At 34.4% G+C, this 11,612-nt stretch overlaps 2 protein-coding genes across 3 annotated transcripts in view; both read left to right on the forward strand.

Moving 5' to 3' along the window:
• LOC114245625 (uncharacterized) overlaps positions 1-11,612 on the forward strand; it is a 219,774-nt gene that overhangs the window by 51,613 nt on the left and 156,549 nt on the right. The gene's annotated exons all lie outside the window — the stretch shown is intronic.
• On the forward strand, positions 928-3,350 carry AsnS (asparagine synthetase). 2 transcript variants are annotated; one of them, XM_028177829.2, is made up of 2 exons: positions 928-1,079; positions 1,613-3,350. In XM_028177829.2, exon 2 carries the CDS (start codon positions 1,619-1,621, stop codon positions 3,272-3,274), a length of 1,656 nt encoding a protein of 551 aa, XP_028033630.2. In that variant the 5' UTR covers positions 928-1,079; positions 1,613-1,618; the 3' UTR covers positions 3,275-3,350. The 2 variants fall into 2 exon arrangements, with proteins under 2 accessions (XP_028033630.2, XP_028033631.2); XM_028177830.2 differs by having other exon boundaries at positions 935-1,084.

Here is an 11,612-nt window from a genome sequence, read left to right on the forward strand (position 1 = left end):
CATTATTTACACTTTAATTTTCAAAAACATAACTTATGAAATTAATGATGAATTGATTGAGGAATTAATGTAAACTATTAAGATGTTTTACCACTTAATGATCATGTACCTACTTATAATGCACCCAGACTCATGAGAAGCTTCAACCACGAGCTAGACTAGAATTTATAGGCAGAATAAAATCGTTTTGATAAAAAATAAACACAGCTAATACCAGAGATTAATAATTACACCAGAGATTATTTTAGTAGAGAGAACTCTACTGAAGTTTCTTCTAATCAAAAGTCATTAAGTTTCTAAATTCGTCACAGATAATTTTCTCGTGAATTTTATTGATTTGCAAACAATTTTGAAATTACAAACGTACAAATGTGCATTGCGAAATATAACTTTATAACTCTTATGACATTATACTCACAGCTCGCGACTTGCAATAATAACAGATTCTACCATAAAAACCCAATGTTTCAAATAAAATATATTATTATCCAATATGCTAATGATTCATCCCGTTTTAAATGTGTGAATAGGTTCTACCTACTGTTTTGCTGAATTCGAAATGCAAAATACCCTATACAAATGATGCAATAATTGCAAATAATTGCTAATCTGTTGCCGACACAATTTCAATGCATTTCCTTGCACAAATAAACATTCACACTGAGCTCTACGTTTAACATTATTCACACTAATTAACACACGCTCAGTATAGTTTTCAAATTTACAACAATAGAAAAATTGGGTTTATTTGACAACAAATTTTAAAATGCCCGCGTTCGAAGGCTGACGCAATCATGACGTAGTCCGAACGATTTACCATTTTGTAATAACTCAACTCGACTGGTTGTGTGTACTGTCATCCCATTCTTTCTTCAACAAACTAAGTTAAGATAGACAGTGAGAAGAGAAAAATTCAGTTTGCTATTGATTCTGCGAACGCGCGCCGCTCTTATTTCGCTTCAGACTTCAGGTTAGATGCACAGAAGGCGGTGTAGTATCGCTGTTTGGAATTTAACGTTTGGAATTGAAAATTATTAACTATTGAAATAGTTTCGGTTACTGTTCGGTTCTACATTAAGGTAAGGTAATAAAATTTATAAGCTGCTGCACGTTATTTAATCAAGCAATAGATATTTATGAGTATTTATATTAAAATTGCACTTTTTAATAAAATTAGGCAAAATATTATTGCGAGGCGTTTATAAAAATTATAATTATTATTTATGTATTTATTTTTATTTCAATATGTTTTAAAACGTGTTGTCAATATAGACATGTGTTATGGGCTTATAATCTCGTTTTAATATAAAGGTTTTAATGCGTTCATCTCGGAGTATAATTTATTAATATTTTAATACAAATAAGCACGTTAGTATAAAATTTATTGATGATTCAGACATTATTATCGGAGAAATGATAATAATTTTAAACACGAAGATGAAATAGAACAACATTGCAGCCAAATGTGTGACCTTGGCCTCCAATTTATGTATTAACTATCTCATTAACTTTGAAATGAACTTTTTTATTTTATTTAATACTAATTTATTAAGTTAACCTTCTTGAGTATAGTAAATTGTATTTTTCTTAATGTGATGATCTTCGTTTCCAGGGCAGCATGTGCGGTATTTGGGCAACATTCGGTGTAACTGGTGGCCTCACTCCTACCTGCGTAAAGTGTTTTTCAAACATTCGCCACCGAGGTCCGGATGCGTGGCGAATTGAGCAAGATGCTAGAGAGCCGTTGGCTATTCTCGGATTTCAACGTCTCGCTATCGTGGACGGTCTGCACGGAATGCAACCGATGCGCTTACACTGTTACCCTCGCACTACGTTAATCTGTAATGGTGAGATTTACAACTGTAAACGCCTACAGAAACAGCATGAGTTTCAATATGAAACAAACTGTGATGTCGAAGCCATCATACATTTGTATCAAAGATTCGGCATAGAAGAAGCCGTCACTAACCTTGACGGGGTTTTTTCGTTTTGCCTTGTTGACGGTGAGAAGAACAAAGTTTATATCGCCCGTGATCCTTATGGCGTTAGACCTCTGTTTAGTTTTCATGACCCTGAAAACGATGTTCTCGCTATTTGTTCTGAAGCTAAAGGCTTGCTCGGCTTAAAGCAAAATGGCAGCCCAAACTCGACACTCGGTCAATTCTCTCCGGGTAACTTACAAGTGTGGAGTATACTTGAAAGTGGTAAAGTCAAACTTGATTACACACATCAATATTTCACACCTGGGAAGGCACCCAAATTTGAGCCTTACGTACCGGAAAATAAATTAATCGATATGAACATCAATGAAAAGATTGCGTATTTGTTGGAGGCCGCTTGCCGAAAACGACTTATGTCCGATCGACGAATAGGCTGCTTACTTAGTGGTGGATTAGATTCCTCGTTAATCACCGCCATTGTAGTGAAACTTGCAAAGGAATACAAATTGCCTTACAAAATACAAACTTTCGCAATCGGGATGGGCGATTCTCCAGATCTTGCAGCCGCCAGAACCGTCGCGGATTATTTAGGAACGGAACATCACGAAGTCCAATTCGATGAAAACGATATAAGAAAAGAACTGGATAACGTTATTTACCATTTAGAATCTTATGATATAACAACTATTCGAGCGAGTTTGCCAATGTACCTTTTGTCAAAGTATATTAAAGAAAAAACAGACACAACAGTGGTATTTAGCGGAGAAGGAGCCGATGAACTAGCGCAAGGCTATATCTACTTCAGAGACGCACCGTCTGAAAAGGACGCACATAAAGAGAGCGTACGTTTGCTTTCTGATATTTATCTCTATGATGGACTGCGAGCAGATCGAACGACGAGTGCCTTTAGTTTAGAATTACGAGTACCGTTTTTAGATATCCAATTCACTCATCACTATCTTTCAATACCTCCTAAACTACGACAACCCCAAAACGGCGTTGAGAAACATCTGTTAAGAAGTAGTTTTGCCAAAAGTGGATTATTGCCAGACTGTGTGCTGTGGCGACACAAAGAAGCATTTAGTGATGGTGTGTCTTCAGTTAAAAAATCGTTGTTCTCGGTCATAAAAGAGATCACAACTGAAAGATTACAAGAAGACGATATACAATATCCAGGACTGCAGCCGAAAACGAATGAATCCAAATATTACCGCTACGTATTTGAGAAATCATTTCCAGGACAACATAATTTTACTCTGTACTATTGGATGCCAAAATGGGTTCAGGTTTCAGACCCTTCGGCAAGGTTTATTAAACATTATGCGGCAAAATGATAACTCATACACCTACAAAATTATTAATGTTAATGTTATTTTTGGTTGATAATAAAAATAAATTGTTGGATTTAAATGACTTTACTTTCTGAAGTTGCTTGTAATACTGGCAAGTATGACAAACAATTACTACAAAAAGGTATTGGGTGCAGTGTTGTATTGTTCGATATTTGTAACCGAGATGGAAACGGTTTCTTAATCTACAATGGTGGTCTAATTGAATCAATAAAATTTTCCAAGCACAAGCAATCGTCGTATAAGGAGAGCTTTTGTTGTTGAACTTCTGAATTATCGTAGGAATCAAAAAATTTCACTTTCGCAGAATCATTTCTCTTAAAGCTGCATTGAGGAAAATTTTCGGTCCTGATTGATGTTTCGCTATCAAATTCATACAGAGTAGAATTAGAACGTTTAAGTATTGGTCTACTTGTAAAAGATGTACTCTTTTCTATGTACTCCACACATTTGCCTTCATTTTTGTCACTAAAAGATTTATTTGATTTCGTTTCACTCTCTTCATCTTTCACAACTCTTGTCTGGCTGTGACGAAATAAACTCATAATAACAGTACAAGTGGGACATGAAATATTTCTTCTCATTAAATTAATTCTCTCAACCAATGCAGAGTCAATCGGAGCTAAGCTTAAGACCGTTAGATTGTCTTCAGTCTGTATACTTTTTTCTCTACATGTAGAGATTGCGTTCAAATTTCTTGCTGCTTCACAAACACTACATTCGCAAGAGATGTTAGCTAATTGCTCTTTCAGCAAACGAAGCTCCAGAGGCTCTAAAGGAGAAAATATTTCCCCAGGTACCCTCTGCATTGTTTGATGGTACATTAAATTTAAATGAACTACTGCATGCTACATTTTCAATTATTCAGTCGAATTCTGTAATAAGAAAATTCATAACTTTTTTTTTAAATCACTATTTCACATTGGAATCACATTGCATCGGTACTATAAAATATTTTCATTAATTTATTTCAAAGACAACAATAAGCTTGACTTTCTTGCGGAGCTTGTCACAAATTAACAACGTCAATATTCTGATGTCAAATAAAATTTAATAACGATAAAGGTCGTTCTAGATTTGAACAAGTGGCATAATGAAACATGTTAAACAAATGATGAATACAGTGCAATTTTATTTTACTAGATTTGCCAACGATTCGATCGTGATTTTTCCAATGTTTTAATAGTTATTCCGAATGAAAATCGTTGCATCTTCCTGGGATAAAGACTTGTTTGTCTTACACCGATCCATAGGCGATATAGCAACGATTACCATGGCAAATCAATCTATACGTATGCTTGGCTATTATGTATGCGACGGTAGATGAAGACGTTCAGGGTACTTAGTGCTATAAAAATATTTTTTAACGTTCTCGATAGCGTAAAAGTTAGCTCATGTTTGTATGGAATGGGATCGTGTGCGTATGTTTGCCGCTGGAGGCGCTGTTCCAATTACATACAAAATTGGCTTAGCCTTTACGCTATCGAGAACTTTAAGAAACTCGCACTAACCACACTGCACTGCTATAGGACTATATGTCCCAAATTTAAAGTCTATCGGATGAATAGTTTAAGGTAGCTGTAGACTATAATCAGTGAGTGGTATTTCGCGTTTATATATTTAAAAGAAGAAATGAAACATGGGTTTAGAGAACCATACCGATATGATAGTGCTGATGATCGACCATAAAATACTGTAAAAAAAAACTATGGAAAAACTCGTAGAATATAATCTGAGTACCTATATAAATAAAAACAAAGTAACATGAAACAAAAAAAACGTTACTCGGACTGCACCTGTGTGCTTAGTGCGAGTTTTGTAACGCTCTCGATAGCGAGCCAGTTTGCTCAAATTTGTATGCAATTGGAACAGCGCCCCTACCGGCAAACGTACCCGGTGTTATTTTGTGAGTGCGAGTTCATATTAACGTTGTGATCTCGTAACCGAGTAATTTTACCGAAATTAGTACCACGAATGACATTTGTGCGAGTGCGTGTTACAAATTAGTGGGTTTTAACGTTTCGATCGAGTATTTCTTTAGTAGTTCTATTTTTCCAACTAGAGAGGCAAAAGTATCATGCCATAAAGCCTAATCTTTTTTTATGAAAAATGATAATATGGAGTGAAATGGATTTGATTAATTTGAAGCATTAATCAATTGGCATGGAATGAAATGAAATGAGATCAGATAATATGGGATAAAATATAATCTCTGCAAAATGCTGATTATATACTGAGATTTTTTTCAGTGGACCTTTTCGAAGACTTCGAGAAGCTACGTCCAGCGGTTTTGTTTAATTTTTTAAATTTTCGCACTTTCACAGATGCTAAACAGTTAATAAACCCACGTTACTTTGTTATTGTATAGATGGGTGGACGAGCTCCCGGCCCACCTAATCTTAAGTGGTTACCGGAGCCCATAGACATCTACAACGCAAATGCCGCCTCCCACCTTGAGATATTAGTTCTAAGGTCTCAGTATAGTTACAACGGTTGTCCCACCCTTCAAACCGAAACGCATTACTGCTTCACGGCAAAAAGGCAAGGTGGTGATACCTACCCGTGCGGACTCACAAGACGTCCTTCCACCAGTAATTACGCAAATTTTGCGGGTTTCATTTTTATTACATGATGCTATTCCTTTACAGTGAAAGTCAATCGTAAACATTTGATAAGTACGTATTTCATTAGAAAAATTGATACCCGCCGGCGGGATTAGAACACCGGTGCATTGCAAGATACGAATACACCGGACGCCTTAACCTTTAATCCAGGACGGTCTCAAAATTACACTTATACACGAAGAAATATTAAATACGCATTAACTAAGAAACATTAAATAGACAAAATAAAACAATTCACACAATTTAGCTCCTCGCGGTCCCTCCAAAATGTCTTTTCATCTTTTTTTCCTAGTTGTTCAATTGTAAATGAATAAATCAAAATCAAATCGAGTTTACGTTCTATACGGTGAAAAATGAAGAATTGTGAGTGTGAGTTGAGATATGCTACTCGCTTCGCAGGGCGTTTATTCACCGAGAGCAGCAATAATATCATTTCTCGTATATTGGTAGCACGTGATGTTTTGGCATTAGACCGTCTAAATGAAATACAACGTATTTTAACAGCATTTTAATGGGAACCAACTACTTTCAAAATTATTCGGGTAATGTCACGTGTTCAATACTATTTTGTACCTTTAGAATTAAAGTGGCTCAACCCAAAATTCGTAGTTTCTGGTAAACTTCAATATTGTAATACAATAATTGTATTTTTTTAGTTTTTCGGTTTAAACACTTTAAGGCATGCCATTTTATTTGAAAAAGACAGAAAGAGTACTTTGTCCTTTTCTAGACTAAAAGAGACTGTTTAATTTTATAAGCTGATAGAATAATATAGAAAAGAATAATAGGATACCCTCTAATCGTCACATTGGAAAAAGGTATGGCTTTATCATTTTATCATTTAAATTATTTTTTATTGCACTTATAAAACTAATTTAATTTACAATATGTAACTACATATATCTATAACTAATCCGTACTAGTCAAATTCCTCATAAATTGTCAATATTCTTAATAAAATTCCTATTAATAATATACAAGTGCAAATGTTGAGCTGCTTGCCAGAAATGAATAGTGATAATGAATAATAGTGTTTTGTTTTTTTGTTGTTTCCTTGTAGGCTGCCTGTAATAATCTAAATCTGTGTGAAAGGCAATAAATGATTTTATTATTATCTACTAATGGTAGTCCAGTGGTCGAAATTTGACCATAATTTATTTAAATTTTAAGTTTGAACATTATTATAGTTCTATTGTCACCTTTCTATTATCATCATTTCTATAATAATCATTGCTCTATGACGCCAAGGCTACATTATAGAAAAATAATATTAAAGACAAAAAATATTAATCTATTCTCAATTTGACCACAGATTGATAAATCAATAAACAAAAAAAAGTATAAATGCATGTGTGTGTGTGTGTCAAATACATGGTAATGTGTGTAAGGTTTTTTTATTGATTTAGTTTATATTTTTATTGTTTATGCACAATTAAAAAAAATATTAGCAATCTGCACTACTTCTCTGTATTCTCTATAAGTGTGGGAAATTTCATACTTCTCCGTCCGCGCAATTTTCGTAAAAAGAAGTACAACATTTTTGCTTCACGTATTACTTAAAATGTAGGTTCTTAATAATAATACATAAGTGTTTTGAAATATAAAACTAATCTTAAATTTTTTAGTTATACCACTTCCATTCTAAGGGTGCAATTTCGTAAAAAAAACTTTGCCGTAATGGCGTAACCTTTAAAATACACGAAAACTGCCCAGCATAAACATATTGTTTTAGTAACTTTAATAGAAGTATTAGAATTAGAAGTTTATTATAGAATTTATTTAATTGTAATTACATATTTAGACATACTTAACATAATTAATCTTGGAATAGGTAATTATTTCTGCTTTTTTTAATTAAAGAAATTATGTTTTACATAGGTTTAATCATTTACCCGTTGAACGTTTATAAAATGATTGTATTTACGGTAATAGTGTTGATGATCTTCATTAGGTGGCCCAAATATACTAAAATTATTACGAGCATCCATCCTTATTTATAAATGTGTAAAAAAGCAAAATTATTATTACATTGTTCAAATTTCTATATAATTTATAAATATAAATCTGTACGTATGTACCTGTAAATATGTATATTGAGCGCGCGTGTGTGTGTGTGTGCGCGCGTGTGTACGTGCGTGTGTGTTTATATTTCTATAATAGATAGGTACACAGTGTGCAATTAATTTCGAAGTTATTCTTGCCCATCTAATGGTTGTCTGGAAGAGATCACTCTTAGCGATAAAACTAAGAAAGAATGTTTCACAATATTTATTCATTTTGTGTACAATAAAGAATACTCTTTCACTGGTGGTAGGACCTCTTGGGATTCCACACGGGTAGGTACCACCACCCCGCCTATTTCCGCCGTGAAGCAGTAATGCGTTTCGGTTCGAAGGGTGGGGTAGCCGTTGTAACTATACTGAGACTTTAGAACTTATATCTCGAGGTGGGTGGCGCATTTACGTTGTAGATGTCTATGGGCTCCAGTAACCACATAACATCAGGTGGGCTGTGAGCTCGTCCATCCATCTAAGTAATAAAATAAAAAAAAACTCTATCTCACTCTCTCTCTCTCATCAAACAACTCTTTAAAAAAAAGCAATGATTTAATAAGAATTAAATGAAAAAGCAAAGAATTAATATGTATTTACAACTAGCTAGACGTCTATAAAATTTTCTAACCGAAAAAATATATGTGTATAAACCATTAGAATAGATAAAACCTTAAAAAACAACATTATTATGAAAAACGAAAGAAAAAATCTTGATATTGTATTGGTTTCACGGCAAAATTTTTAGTGACTACTTAACTTGCTTGAAAGTGAAGAAATACTCTCAAAATCCATTAATTTGTAACTCGCACTCGCACATACAATAATGGAGAGGCTCACTTCGGTAAAGCTATTCGATACATGAGACAGCAACATAAACAAACTTTCTCTCTCCCACAAAATGGGATTCATAAGTTTACCACTAGGTGGCACTGATACAACCTCACACAAATTAAACATAACATTAACATCGATTGAGTAATAAAAAAAACTCTCACTAAGTACAGGTACATTACCCATTACCCGACTAATTATAAATATCGTTAGAAAGCTTGGCATTTCAATTAAACGCCTTAAAAACAAACCTTGCGTGCTACCAATATAAAAGAAAAAAATATCGCTTTTCAAGATGAATAAACGTCCTGCAAATCGACTAACTCGCACTCAGAGCTCCGCACGTTTCACCGTGAAAAGCGTACACTCGATGCGAGTCATTCGATTCGATTTTTGAAACTCGCACTAAGCCTACTGAAACACATTACGAACACGAGGAAGGTAGATAAAGCTGTGAATACTGTTAAGTACCATACATAAATATTTATGTACAAATTAATAAAATTTACTACCTATTCCTCAAACATTAAAGTTTCCGCATTCTTAAAATAAATTAGAGGATCTCTTATGAATGCGGCCCTCCGTTTGTAAGGGCTGGGTTAATTGCCCAAAACTTCATATACCTACCTTGTTACATTTTATGTCATACGAAGTAGGTACTTAATAGGTTGACGTATTATGCTACCCTTTCTTTGTAATTTTGTTAGTATAAAAACTATTTTTTCGAAATTATTAAGATGTTATTACTGGAAATGAACGGACCAGCTTACGGTCCACTTGGTATATAGTGGTTATCGGAGCCCATTGATATCACAACGTGAACAATGTCAACAACCTTGAGTGTTGAGGTCTTACAAATGTCTTTTGTATAACGACTATACCACCATTCAAGCCGGAAAGAATAACTAACAAATATACGACCAAATATTCATTACCACATATTTGAAGAATATTTAAACTTACGTATGTAATGAAGATAATGACATACTGTATCCAAAGAGAATTTTATTACAGAGTAGAAAACTATGTGGTGTGATTTCGCGTGATGCGTGACAAGTCTAAACAACTTCCTACTTTTCGCGCTGACATCCGGAACACTTCAACTGCAAAATCACTTAAACTGGGTCTAAAAGGAAACGCCATAAACCTAAGAGATAGATAGACGACGCAAAAATGATTTAGTACCAGCAGCAGTGTATATACATCGCTCAACATTCCTACTACACTGCTACTAAAGATGTCTTGAATAAACAGAAGCTTAGTTTTTCATATCACTTTCTAGCCTAAAATGTCTACAAAATACCATAAAAATTGCACGAAAGACCCAAATGAACTCGAAGATCCAACCCGAAAACAGCCCGATGAACAACCAACCCGAAAGTTGAAGCCATTAACTACAAAAGTAAGAAATTTACATGACGAACTTTTTGAATTCTAAGCGACTGATTTAAAAGATTCAGCATTCCTTAGCAGCTAATAATTGCAACGGAACTAGGTACAAAATGTTATTAGTGACCACTATACAGCGGTCAGACCCTTAGCTATTACACATAATATTGTCAGACAGACTGCAGGCGTTTTGTGAGAGTGGGTGCCTATGTACCTAAATATCCTGAAATATATTAAAACTAAATAGCCAGTCAGGAATAAGGCAACAATATACCTTACTAACTGTTAAGTTTCGCCGTGGCTATAACCTCAAGTAGTGGCAGTATTATTTTAGACAATACATACTTAATATTTAAGAAATACATGCAGTCAAGTACAGCGGTAGGTATAAGCCGCGCCAATAAACGAATCGAAAATGGCGTCTATGTACCCGCACTGACAGATGGTAGGGTCAACAAATAAAAAAAAAGATAGAAAGGAAAAGTTGTTTATTGTAAAACTATATAAAAAAAAACAAATGAGAATGTACTTTACTTTGGTGCCCTGACAGAGGGGGAGATGTCTCATCTGGGATGCAACTTGCGTAGACACTTTTGCTGCCAGTCATCTAAGTCGCACAACTCGAAAGTGAAAAAACTCGAAATCAACAACAAAGTCAGAACTGATTTTTATTCGCATGCAGTACGCGCCGTGCGCGACTAAAGACAGCAATAGTTTAGTGAGAGCGCATGATCGCCGCCGCCATTTTAGATTCGTTTCTTTATTCGCGCGGCTCATACATAAATGAGTCGTCTATTATCAAAGGTGGCAATCTGTGCATTTGGACAAAAAAATTTTATTGATATGTCAATACAGATTGATTTGAATATAATCGTCTCCTTCAAAGAATACGGTTCAAAACCTGCCTTAAATAAAGGTTAATAGTTAACCTGTTATTTATCTAAGATGTCGTTCCGAAGAGTTTTGTGACTGCCAATGGAATACAAAGTCAATAATTCGTTTTTCTGATTTACCAATCATTGTCCAAAAGTCAGATTGCCGGCTTTGATAATAGTCGACTCAAATATGAGTTGCAGGCGACACGTGGACCGGTGAAATGACCTATACAGTAATGTTTAGAATTCTTTGCTATGAGTGTTCTCATTAAATGCAAAACAGCAAAGTCCCAAACTGTAAAAGTCGAGATTTTATTTGTAAATTGCAAACATCCACAATGAAATTTATGGTATTAAAATTTTAAATTTTAATTCATTTATCATTTCAACCCCTTTTTGAGGATCGTTTTGTATTTTTTTTAATTTAACTAACACGTCAAGTACTTTATATACTTATAAATAACAAATGTATTCACATTTTACAGCCTCTATGCGATTGCAGCAGTTGCACCTGTAAAGATTGTCCAGATGTGTTAAAAACCTTTTCTAT

Source organism: Bombyx mandarina, chromosome 23 (assembly GCF_030267445.1).
Source record: "Bombyx mandarina strain Sakado chromosome 23, ASM3026744v2".
Classification (NCBI taxonomy): Eukaryota; Metazoa; Arthropoda; class Insecta; order Lepidoptera; family Bombycidae; genus Bombyx; species Bombyx mandarina.